At 46.8% G+C, this 13,448-nt stretch overlaps 1 protein-coding gene across 6 annotated transcripts in view; it reads right to left on the reverse strand.

The window, feature by feature from the left end:
- PPIP5K1 (diphosphoinositol pentakisphosphate kinase 1) overlaps positions 1 to 13,448 on the reverse strand; it is a 249,331-nt gene that overhangs the window by 126,736 nt on the left and 109,147 nt on the right. For all 6 annotated transcript variants that reach the window (XM_069766131.1, XM_069766130.1, XM_069766127.1 and 3 more), the window contains exons 17-19: positions 2,184 to 2,366; positions 1,497 to 1,638; positions 155 to 378 (exon numbers count right to left, since the gene is read on the reverse strand). In XM_069766131.1, the coding sequence (XP_069622232.1) occupies positions 155 to 378; positions 1,497 to 1,638; positions 2,184 to 2,366 (549 nt within the window). The remainder of the gene's footprint in view (positions 1 to 154; positions 379 to 1,496; positions 1,639 to 2,183; positions 2,367 to 13,448) is intronic.

Below are 13,448 nucleotides of genomic sequence, written 5' to 3' on the forward strand. Positions count from 1 at the left end.
TTTTAGACCGGACAACCCCTTTAACATATAAAGCTTGGATTGTGAAATCTGGGGATCGATGATGAAATCAGTCTAGAACAAATGTTAAAATAAGACAAGATTTATACTTTTCCATTTGAATGATACACTTACAATAAATGATGACTACACCAACCTGTGGAATTATGACATCTGCTAAAGATTTAGACAGTTTGAAGAGTTCATCAGTCCCATCCAGGTTGAGTGAGCTGTTGTGCTGGACATCATACTTGACACAATCATAAATATCGGGAATCTTGCTGATATCATAACGCCCACTTTTCATGCGAAAATCCCTCTCGAGCTTGGTCCATCGCTGTAACATCAGCTCCAAAGTCTCACTATGATATAACTGTACCTCTGGGGACAAAGCCATTTTTAGTAGTACCACATACACAAGCCTAATGGCATGGATTCCATATTTAGCCCTTTAAGGACAAAGCTTAACTTGGCCATGAAGGGGTTGCCCGGCCTTTGGGTAGAAGTCTCAAGTTACCGCAGACTTGTGAATCCTCACAGCACGCGCAGGAGTGGACGGTCATGTGATTGCACATTCCCGCTAAACCCATCAGACCTGGCTCAATTCGCTTATCCGGATCACGGCTGCGCACATCTAGTCGGGACATGACCGCATGTATGCAAATCGAAAACTAGAGTCAAAGCTCCCACCCGCTTCTAGCCCCAGCATCAGAGAATCCTCACAGCTCACTCTGAGCATGCTGCGAGGATTAACAAGTCTGGTGTCACATAATGTTATTTCAAACTTGTACCCCTATGCCAGACAATTCCTTTAATCTACATACATCCTTTTTAGTTTTCCACCACTGCATTTCAGGGGACATTTTTTATTTTTTTTGTGAAGGCATGAATTTTTTTTGTGTTGTTTATTTTGTGAGTTGTATTTGTGACTGGCACCATTTTGGGCTAGATACAAGTTAATACCCTTTTTAACTCTTTACGGGAAATATGAAAAAACCTAGCTATTCTCCTGTGTTGTTTTTTTGAACATTTCAAATTTTCCATGTTTCATTTGCTGCACAAATAAAGTGTTACCGTAACTTTCTTTCTAGCAGTACAAGTATGGCGATACCAAAAATATGTAATATTATTTATGTTTTATTAATTTTATAAATTTTCTGTTAGAAATAAAATATACCGTTGCCATATTCTGAGACATATAAGTTTGACATTTTCCCATCAGCTAATCTAAATGAGGGCTTTTTTTGCATGATAAGATGGTGCTAATTTGGTGTACACAATAGGTGTTTATATTTTAATGGGGGTAAACACTCAGAATGAGGTGTTCTCCAGAACTGGACAACCCCTTTACTTCATTACCCGCTGTTATGCCTGTGCTAGACGCATGCAGGGAGCATTGATAGCTTAGTACAGATGACTGGCAATTACTCAGATGGATAAAGTGGGCCTATTAGGCAGCGGAAATCTACAATCACAACTATACAATTCTTTACCCTCACCGGCAGATTTCGGATCTTCCAGACGCTGACGGATCTGAGATGTCAGATTCTCAATGAGGGAAAACACCAAGTCACATGTCTTCACAGGGTTCTTTATGGACTCCATAGAATTAAGCAGAGAACTGCTATTCGTAGGGGCCAGCTACAGAAACCGAAGCAGAAGAGTCACACATTTATTCACATACCCCGGTACAGGAAAAAGGTGTCCAGCCTCATATTTATCACTGAACTAGAACAAAGGTATTTATTATTAACACATGGCACACTGAAATAAGGAATGGCAGGGCTGATCTTAGCGCTTAGCCAAGGGGTTTAACAGCACAAGATTTAGGGGTGAATGCGGCAGTGCAGCAATAGCAGATACAGCCAATAAATGCTTTATTCTACCTGTTGGTTGCCATTATCTCATATCTAAAGTACAAGATCTCAACAGAAAACCTCATCCCTGCCATGCAGCAAAGAATGTGGCTGCAGCATACTCTATTACCGTACTTCCCATTTTGTATATACCCGCAATATATACCAATCTCCCATCTCATACAGAAATGTAAGTACAGCGGAATATGCAGTCAAATAACCTCTGTAAGGCAAGTATCAGGAAGAAACTATCAAGAGCACGGAGAGAACATAACAAATGCTGCAATTTCCATGGTGGGATTCAGTCCCAGGACCCCAGAACTACCATACCTTGTCCTGGTCCTGTTCTGAAAAATCTGCATCCTTCTGCATGATCTCATGGAGACGAGCCTTCACTTTTTGCTGGCAGCTGCTTAAGGAATCGCTGTCACTGTCCAGGAGTCCGTTCATGTTTGCACTTTTCACCATTTGAACTAAAATGGGTGTAAGCTCACCTTCTAGTGCCAGGAGACCCTGTAAGAAATAGCACGACATATTATAACGTGTATCCATCATTTACATTTTTATTTAATAAATCAATAGTGCAGCTTTATAATGTATCGCATCAGGAAAATCAGCTTGTCTTACATCCTGGATGGATCTTTTAGGCCATGTTCACACAGTGCGTTTTTTACCGCGGAACCGCGGCGGTTTTGCCGCTGCGGTTCCGCAGCTGTTTTCCATGCAGGGTACAGTACACTGTACCCTATGGAAAACAGGACACACTGTGCACATGGTCCGGAAATTGTAAAAAAAAAGACGCGCTGAATAGCTCCCGGAAAAAAGAAGGAGCATGTCAATTCTTTTTCCGGAGCCGCAGCGGTTCTGCACCCATAGACCTCCATTGTGAGGTCCAAACCGCAGTAAAACCCGCAGATCAAAAATATATCTGCGGGTTTTACTGCGGTTTGATGTGCAGAACCGCTGCAGCAGGAAGTGCGGGGAGCGGGCGGAAGTGCGTGGGCGGAGTGTGGCTGCCCCCCCCGTGTTCCGATCCCGCCCCCCCCGTGCTCCGATGCCCCCCCCCAGTGCTCCGATGCCCCCCCCCAGTGCTCTGATGCCCCCCCCGTGCCCTAATCTCCCCCCCTTATACTCACCCGGCGTCCCGGTGTCCGTCCGGCCGTCTTCTCCCTGGGCGCAGCCATCTTGCAAAATGGCGGGCGCATGCGCAGTGCGCCCGCCGAATCTGCCGGCCGGCAGATTCGTTCCAAAGTGCATTTTGATCACTGAGATATAACCTATCTCAGTGATCAAAATAAAAAAATAGTAAATGACACCCCCCCCACTTTGTCACCCCCATAGGTAGGGACAATAAAAAAATAAAGAATTTTTTTTTTTTTTTTTTTTTCACTAAGGTTAGAATAGGGGTAGGGGTAGGGTTAGGGGTAGGGTTAGGGTTAGGGGTAGGGTTAGGGGTAGGGTTAGGGGTAGGGTTAGGGTTAGGGTTAGGGGTAGGGTTAGGGGTAGGGTTAGGGGTAGGGGTAGGGTTAGGGGTAGGGTTAGGGGTAGGGTTAGGGGTAGGGGTAGGGTTAGGGTATTTTCAGCCATTTTAACCCTAAAAAAATTCCTAGAAAACACACAGACTCTGGCTAGAAAACTGCATCAAAAAAACGCATCAAAAAACGCATCAAAAAACGCATCAAAAACGGACCAAAAAAGGACCAAAAAAAGGACCTGCGTTTTCTGCCAAGAGCTGCAGTTTTTTAAAAAACAGTCAGGAAAAAAAAAGGATGGAAATCCTGAACGTGTGAACATACCCTTACTCTCAATTCATGGGTAAAATAGATTCAATGAAGACAAATGTAAACACTGCGAGGATAGGAGATGAGAGCTGGTGCTTCTAAGGCTGTGTGCACACGATGCAGATTTGGTGCAGAATTTTCTGCATAAAATCTGCACTAAATCTGCATCTCCTGGCAGAATCCGCAGGTGCGTTTTTTGTGCATTTTTTGTGCGTTTTTGATGCGTTTTTTGTGCACAAATCTGCATAAAAAACGCATAAAAACGCATCAAAAACGCATAAAAAAACGCATAAAAAACGCATCAAAAACGCACCTGCGGATTTCTATTATGGAGGGGTGCAGAAACGCTGCAGAACTGCACAAAAGAAGGGACATGCACTTCTTTGAAATCTGCAGCGTTTCTGCACAGATTTTTCTGCACCATGTGCACATCTTTTTTTTTTCACATTGATTTACATTGTACTGTAAATCACAGTGCAGTTCTGCAGCGTTTCTGCTGCAGAAAAATCTGATGCAGATCTGCACTAAATCTGCATTGTGTGCACATACCCTAACAGTCTATGGAGGAGGCAGGAGCTAGAGGCAGACAGACATTCTGCTGTAAATTCTCCTGAAATGACAGTTCTCTATAGAACCTTATCAGCACCAATCGTCATCTTCTAGTTCAGAGAATTTCGATGATGAAAGTTCAGTCCAGGAGAAAAAAGAAGCAGATTTCTCAGAAAAGACATATTCCAAAGTTTCTTATTTTCATACATACTATTAATTTATTAAATAAAAATTAAAATGATAATGACAGTATAAATCAACGCACAAGTACCTACGATACTCAAAAATCCACAAAAATTAAAATGAATATCACAGACTTGAGTTGACTAACTATAAAATATAGCCTTTATTTTATACACATGATTATATTCACCAATTCCACCGTGCTTAGTGCAGGTCTATGCAGCCTCAGTGGATACTGGTATAGGAGAGCCACCATGCTTAGATGAATTATTGTGATATGTTGTTAATAAGAGAAGCCAAAGTCCCAGAAACATCAAGTCTGGTGTAGTTCATGCCGGTCTTGATGAGGAGATGGGCTGGAGTCAGATGCTCCCGATTCATAAAGATGTACACTTCTCTTTAGGAATCAGGAGTGCCAGACAAGTGACGTACACTTCTGTGTGCAGAGTGCCACAAATCCTACTCCAGTTACTGCTAGAGTAGGATTTGTGGTGCAGCGAATATGTATTGGATTAGCGGCAATCACCATGACCCTATCCCAGCTCTGACCACTTTGTCAGAGCTGAGCAAACATGGCCTGAGAACGACAAATGTCGCATAATTTTAGCGCAGTCGCCAGTTGTGCCAAAATTATGCAACTCTTCAAAGCTTTAATGAATTGGGCCCAAAATGTCCCTCTCTTACACAGTCCACATAGGCTGAACCATTTATGTACAAATATGACCATGCGATCCTATGCAAGGTCTAGTCAGTCTATGAGAAGGGTCTACAATGCCTGTGTTGTATCATCAGCCTTGGCTAAACCTACTCCTTTATCCGTGTTAGCTGCAAGTTGTGGGATATAAATATGACAACAGGATTTTTGGTTGCTTAGGCTTCTTTCACACTTCCGTCTTCTGCTGTACGTCATTGTGCAGTAAAATGACATATTGTCGGACGTTCTGAAATAGTGAAAAATGTGTGTGACGCATCCAGTGTAATGACGGATGCATCGTTTGTGTTGTTGCCACAATTTCAATGGATAAATTTCAGGGAATCAAATAATGTCCGGGGATGAGGATGAGGATGAGAGATAGAGAGAGAGAGACTCAAAAATCGACAGACTGTGACGGGAACCGAAAGACGGAAGTGTGAAAGACGCCTTACCGTAAAATCTGTTTCTCGGAGCCTTCATTAGGGGACACAGGAACCATGGGTGTATGCTGCTGCCACTAGGAGACTGACACTATGCACAAAAAAAGTTAGCTCCTCCCCTGCAGTGTACACCCCACCGACTGGCACTAAGTTAATCAGTTAGTGAGAAAGCAGTAGGAGAATCAACAAGATGGAGAGAAAAAAACAACAACAGACAACTCAAACTGTAACAATAGAGCTGATAAACATGGGACGGGTGCTGTGTCCCCAAATGAAGGCTCCGAGAGACAGATTTTACGGTAAGCAACCAAAAATCCTGTTTACTCTATCGCTTCATTGGGGGACACAGGAACCATGGGATGTCCCAAAGCAGTCCTTGGGGAGGGAACAAAAAACTCTATTCAGGTCAGAGAACTCACCACTGCCGCCTACAAGATCCTTCTACCTAGGCTGGCGTCCGCCAAAGCGGATTTGGCCAATGTTTGGATGGAAGACTAAGTTGCCGCTTTGCAACGTTGTAGGGCGGAGGTCCTATGGTGAACCGCCCAGGAGGCGCTCACTGTCCGGGTAGAGTGAGCCCTAATGCCAGGGGGAGGCACTCTGTTTTGACCCAGTAGGCCTCCAAAATTGCTGTTCTTATCCAGCGAGCAATCGTAGCCTTGGAAGCCGGCAGGCCTCTTCGTGTACCATCTGGAATGACGAAAAGAGTGTCCATCTTCCTAAAGGGGGCGGTCCTAGCCTGATAAACCTTCACAGCCCTGAACAGATCCAGCTTGTACAACGAACGCTCCAGAGGATGAGTCGGAGCAGGACAAAAGGAAGGGAGAACAATGTCCTCATTTAGGTGAAAGCGGACACCACCTTAGGAAGGAAAGAAGGTGGAGGCCGCAAAACCACCTTATCCTGGTGAAGAACCAAGAAAGGGGGGTGACAAGAAAGAGCCGCCAAGAAAGAGCCGCCAACTCCGAGACGCTCTTGATGGAGGTGATGGCCACCAGAAATGCCACCTTCCAAGACAGAAAGGACAGGGAAACTTCTCGGAGCGGTTCAAACGGAGAAATCATCAGAGCTTCCACAACTAAATAGAGGTCCCAGGGTTCCACAGGTGTCCAGTACGGGGGGCTGCATGCGCAACACCATGAAGAAAAGTTCTGACCTGAGAACGGGAGGATAAATTCTTCTGGAAAAGAATGGAAAGTGCTGACACCTGGCCCTTTAGCAAACTAAGGGCAAGACCAGCGTCAAGTCCCGCTTGGAGAAATGCCAAGACAGAAAGGAAAGCGAAATACATAGGCTGGATGTGATTAGACTCACACCAGCTGAAATAGGCTTTCCAGGTCCGATAATAGACCCTGGAAGACGATGGCTTCCTAGCCTGGATCATGGTGTGAACCACCCGATCTGAAAAACCAGGCGCTCTCAGGACCAAGGTTTCAACAGCCACGCCGTCAAATTGAGCGACCGGAAATACTGGTGGCAGATCGGTCCTTGGGAGCCTCCAGGGGGCGTCCGCGAGAAGGTTGACAATGTCTGAGAACCAACACCTTCTGGGCCAATCCGGTGCAATCAGTATGATCAGCACCCCCTCCACCTTGATCTTCTTCAGCAGCCTGGGAACAAGGAGAAGGGGAGGAAACATAGGGGAGCGTGAACTGCAACCAGGGAATGGCCAGAGCGTTGGCGCCCAACGCGAGAGGATCACGGGACCCGGAGACGAACCGTTAACGTTCCTGTTCAGCCTGGACACCATGAGGTCCACATCCGGAGCTCCCTGTCGAAGGCAAATGTGATGGAAGACCTCCTGATGTAGGGACCACTCCCCTGCCGCGAGACCCTCGTGGCTGAGAAAATCGGCGGCTCAGTTGTCCACGCCGGGAATATGCACTGTGGATATCGCCGGAACAGTCGCCTCTGCCCAGGAAAATCTTTGCTACCTCAACCATTGCCAGGGTACTCAGAGTCCCCCCCTGGTGATTGATATATGCCACCGCCGTGGCATTGTCCGTCTGAACTCTGATTGGCACACCCCTGAGAAGCCTTTCCCAGTGACGGAGGGACAGACGGATGGCCCTTATCTCTAGGACGTTGATTGGTAAAGAGAATTCCTGTGCTGACCAACGTGCCTAGACAGTCAAGTGGCGAAACACCGCCCCCCAGCCAAGAAGGCTGGCGTCCGTCATCACCACCTGCCAGTGAATGGAAAGGAAGGACCGGCCCTGGAAGATGAGGTGGGATGACAGCCGCCAGTTGAGAGACCGTCTGACTTGGAGAGAGACGAATCGGACGATCCAGAGAGAGGACAGACCTGTCCCACTGCGAAAGGATGGCCTGCTGAAGTGGTCTTGAGTGGAACTGAGCAAAAGGGATCGCTTCCGACGCTGCCACAATCCTTCCCAGGATCTTCATGGCTGAGCGGAAGGAAGGACATTGAGGGCCCTGTATAGAGCGAACTCCCTGCTGGAGGATTGTGCTCTTCTCCTTGGGTAGAAAAACCCTTGTCTGACGGGTGTCGAACAACATGCCTAGAAAAATCAGGCGCTGAGTTGGAACAAGGTAGGACTTTTTTCCTGTTGACAAGCCACCCAAAATGGGACAGGGTGTCGAGAACGATTGACAGGCTTTCCTGGGCATGAGAAAAGGATGGAGCCTTGACGAGAATATCGTCGAGGTATGGTATGAGCACTAGGCCTCTGATCCTCAAAATTGCCATCAGCACTGTCATGATTTTCGTGAAAACCCTGGGAGTGGTTGCAAGTCCGAACGGCAGGGCGACAAACTGGAAATGGCCCTGCTGTACCGCAAAACGCAGGTATCTCTGATGCCCTTGGAAAATAGGGACATGAAGATAGGCGTCTTGGATGTCTATGGAACACAGGAATTCCTGCGCCTCAATGGAAGCAATTACTGAACGAAGGGACTCTATCCTGAACTGCCGCAGGCGGACTCTTTTTGTTCAGTAACATGAGATCCAGAAAAAGGTCAAACCGCGCCGTCTTTTTTTTGGCACCACAAACAGGTTCGAATAAAAACCTGTGAAACTTTCCCGGTCTGGGACAGGAACGATTACCCCGATCTGAGAAGGGAGACGATGGATGCAAAGAAACCCAGAACCAGAGAAGGATCTTTTGGGGGTCAGGATTCAAAGAATCGATCTCGGGGTCGCAAATCGAACTCTATTTTGTATCTGGAGGATACAACCTCCCTGACCCATGCGTCCTCCACTGAGGCAAGCCAAACGTCTCTGAAAAAAGAAGACGACCGCCCAGCTTGGGAGATACGCTGGGTTCTCGGTATGAGTCATGCCAAGGAAGATCTGCCAGGTCTAGGCCTGGTGGATCTGCCTTGAGTATAGCGGGAACGCCAGGAAGAGGTGGCTTTAAAGGAAACCTTCTTCCTATCCTGGTGAGCCTGCGGCCTCTGCTGGTGTGAAACATCCTCTGTGGTCGAGAAACGGTGAAAGGGGTGAAAGGATCAAAACTGACGCTTCGGCGGAGGTCGGCGAGGTTTGGACTGTAGAAGGGAACTCGTGCCCCCAGTGGCGTCTTTAATAATTTGGTCCAACATGGAACCAAACAGACGTGTAATCCTAAAAAGGCAGGTTGGTAAGAGACGTTTTTGAAGACAAGTCTGCCTGCCAGGCCTTAAGCCAAATCGTCCGTCGGATAGCCACGATATTGCTGGAGGCCTGAGCTGCGCAAGACGCAGCATCCAGGGAGGCAGATACCAAGTACTTCCCCGCATGAGAAATTTGGTTGGCGAGATCGGCCAGGTCCTCCGGTCGAGCTCCAGCTAGAATGCCCTGACGAAGTTGTTTGGCCCATTTAGCTATGGACTAAGATACCCAGGTGGAGGCAAAAGCCGGGCATAATGTAGACCCGGCAGCTTCAAATGCTGATTTTGCAAAGGATTCTACAATCCCATTGTTGGAATCCTTGAGGGATGCCTCACTAGTAAGCGGGAGGACCGTGCTGATGGACAGTTTGAAAACTGGCGGGTCTACGGACGGGGAAGCTGTCCAATTGGCGGTGAGCTCAGGAGAAAAGGGATACAGGACACCGAGGCACTTTCCTCTTTGAAAGCGTCTGGTCGGGTTCTCCCTTTCCCTGGCAAGTACCTCCTCAAATTCTTCATGGGGAGCGAAGACCTTGGAAGGTGGTTTGGACAGTCTAAACGAAACCGCCTGATCTGCGAGTTCCGAAGAGGTATCCTTGATCCTAAAGGTCTAGTTAACCCTCACAATGAGACTCTGGATGATATCTCTCATGTTAGAGGCCTGGTCCAAGTCCAGGTCTGAATCACCCTCTGATAGAGCATCTGAAAACGCCTCGCCTGACTCGGGAGAGGAGGATCTTGAGGATGCAGACCGCTGGGAAGGACCAGGAGGCGAGATGGAGGGGGAAGAGGACCTAGAACGGCGCTCCTGTCTGGGTCTCTTACGGCCTGTGTTAGAGGGCCCAGTCGGTGATTCTTGTAACCCCATAGCAACTGCTGGAGCCGGAAGGGGCAACCTGTCAAGCACGGACACAAGGGTCTCCGACACCTTTGTGAGATCCGCCACGGACTGTCACAGAGAGGAAGCCCACTCTGGAATAGGGGCTTTCCTCTCACCTGGGACGGAAGGGCACTCCTTGGCGGGGGGCACAATGGGGTTGCTGAAGGGAGCTTGCATTTGCACGAAGAGCATGCAAAGTGCCTGACAAGAGTAGAGGAAGAAGAAGAAGAGGAGGAGGCAGGAGGACCGGAGTGCTCGCCCTTAGGATTAGGCAAGATGAGCAGACCCACTAACTGTGCCAGAAGGTTAGGGGACAGGAGAAATGCAGAAGAGAGTGTCAATCTGCAGAGTAGAGCTACGCACGATAAGTGCAGTGTCCTGTAGTCTGCTCCCAGGCTGTAAAATGCTGCTGCAATGCTGAGTAGAGGGGAAAACCAGACCTGCCAACAGAAAAACGCCCTCCAGATCCAAAATGGTGACAGCAAGGAAGATGCATGGAACCAGCGTGTGAAGAAGCGAGCAGTAATAAGATCCTGTGCCCATAAGCCCGGAAAAAAACGACGGAGCTAACTGCGGGGGCGGAGCTAACCGCGGGGCAGAGCTAACAACTAAAGTTTGGGGGGAGCAAAATGGAGATTTCTGCACACAAATGAGGCAGGGAGTAGTAGGAGGAGCTAACCGCCGGGTGCAGGAAGAGGGAGCGACAGGCGGGAAAAAGCCCGCCCGAATGGCTGAGAGGACGAGGGCGGATCCTAACGCTGCAACTAGGCCCTTGTAATTTAAAGGGGAACCCGCTATATAAATAAAGGAAAAAAATCCCTTTTTTTTCTTCTTTTGATCTTCTTGTCTTCTGTCCTCGGGTCTTTCGCCGGCACCTGGGGGTGAAAAGGAAAAGTACCTCCTTCCAGGAAAGCCGAACGTCCGAAAATTCTGTGTTCGTCCGCGTCTCCTCAGACCGACAAGCTCTGGTGGGCGAGTGGGTGGGAGACGGAGGCAGGACCGGATCACCTGTACACGCTTCTGTGTTAGGGGCTGGGGTCCTGCCGAACAGGCATATGAGGATACGGGGTGGCAGTACACGCCGTACTCAGTCTCTTTGTGGGAGTACAGTAGTGACTATTCACACTGTATCCCTCCGGGAACCTGAAAAGAAACGCCGCACACTGAGGTAGAGATGGGTCTAATGAAAGACCCGTGTCCACCTCCTACTGTCACTAAGCTAAACTGATTAACTTAGTGCCAGTCGGTGGGGTGTACACTGCAGTGTCAGCCTCCTAGTGGCAGCAGCATACACCATGGTTCCTGTGTCCCCCAATGAAGCGATAGAGAAATAATATTTATTGCTGGATACTGACTGATGTGACAATATAATGATGATAAATTATTGTCCCTCTATGTCGTTAGATCGTATCCCGGATATCAAAACCAATGTCCTATTCATCAGGAAACTGTAGCAGCAAAGGCTATTAAATTATCAAGCCACCACACTTACATTAATTGCACATTATTACCTATTCAGGGTCTAACTAGCTGCTAAAGAAAATACAAAAATGTTTATATTTCATATTAACAATGATGGCATAAAGTTGCAACCCTAAGGCTATGTGCACACGTTCAGGAATTTTCGCGTTTTTTCGCTATAAAAAGGCGATAAAACCGGGGGAAAAAAAAACATATACATTAAGCATCCTATTTACTAGAATGCAATCAGCAATTTTTGCGCACATGCTGCATTGCATTTGCGGAATCACATTTCGGAAAAAAAAACACAGCATGTTCATTCTTTGTGCGGAATCGCAGGGATTCCGCACACATAGGAATGCACTGATCCGCTTACTTTCCACATGTGGCTATGCCCACCATGCAGGAAGTAAGCGGATCATGTGCGGTTGGTACCCAGGGTGGAGGAGAGGAGACCATCCTCCAGGCCCCGGGAACCATATAATTGTTTAAAAAAAAAAAAGAATTAAAATAATAAATTGTGAAATTCTCACCTTCCAGCGTCCCTCGCAGCGTTCCCGCTCCTTGCGATGCTTCCGTTCCCAATAATGCATTGCGAGAATGACCTGTGATGACGTGCGGACCGCTACGTCATCAGGGGTCGTTGCCGCAAAGCGTTACTGGGACCGGAGCATCGCGAGGAGCGGGAAAGGCTGCAGGGGATGCCGGAAGGTGAGAATATCACGATTTTTTTTATTTTTAACATTATATCTTTTTACTATTAATACTGCATAGGCCGCATCAATAGTAAAAAGTTGGTCACACTTGTCAAACACTATGTTTGACAAGTGTGACCAACCTGTCAATCAGTTTTCCAAGCTATGCTACAGATCGCTTGGAAAACGCTAGCATTCTGCAAGCTGATTACGCTTGCAAAACGCTAGTGTTTAGCGGGAAAACGCATGCCAATTCCGCATGCTTTTTCCGCGGCAATTCCGGACGTGTGCAATTAGCCTAAAGAGTCCATCCAACCTATCAGAGATCTAATATTTATTTTCCTTTCTTATAACACTTAACTCCACAGGTGTTTACAGACATCAGTATCACTGTCTCCATTGGGGCTCACAATCTAGATTCCCTATGAGGATGTTTTTGAAATGTGGGAGGAAACCAGAGAACCTGGAGGAAGCCCACGCAAACACAGAGAGAATATACAGATTCCTTGCAGATGTCCTCCTTTGTTAGATTTGAACCCAGGACCCCAGCGCTGCAAAGCAACAGTGTTAACACTGAGCCACCATGCTGGCTATTTACTCTCTTGTCCACGCTGGCTCAAGCTATACTATATAACTGAAACACAATACTAATATAACTAAATAATAATTCCCATTTCCATTTATTGTCCCTTAATACAATTCGATATTATTTATATTATTGCTAGTCTCAACGCTTTACAATGTATATTGACACCAGTGTCTATAATGAACAGTCTATCATTTTAAGGGTGGTTAATTTTAACATTGAGAGATAGAATATCAAAAACAAAATCCAGAAAATCACATTGCATAAATTCTATAAATTTATTTGCATTTTGTAGTGAGAAATAAGTATTTCATCCCCTACCAACCATTAAGAGTTCTGGCTCGACAGACCAGTTAGATGCTCCTAATCAACTCGTTACCTGCATTAAAGACTGCTGTCTTAGGGTATGTTTCCATGTGGCGTATTTGCAGCGGATGGGACGCTGCGTACAGCCGCAGCTTCCAATCCGCAGCGTCCAGATGTAACAGCCGATATAGGGAGTGATAAGCCTATCAAAAGTCAACAGTTCATACAGAATCCGAAAACGGGCACTTTTCCCTGCTTAAACTGTACCCAATGCAGTAATGTACAAAAAGGCCAACACATTCAACATCCCTATACTGGCAAAAGTTATAAGATTCGCAGTTTCTTAACATGTGATACCTCCTTTGCCGTATACGTTATCAAATGTCCTTGTGGATTATTATATGTGGG

The sequence above is a fragment of the Ranitomeya imitator genome, chromosome 4 (assembly GCF_032444005.1).
Source record: "Ranitomeya imitator isolate aRanImi1 chromosome 4, aRanImi1.pri, whole genome shotgun sequence".
Taxonomy (NCBI): Eukaryota; Metazoa; Chordata; class Amphibia; order Anura; family Dendrobatidae; genus Ranitomeya; species Ranitomeya imitator.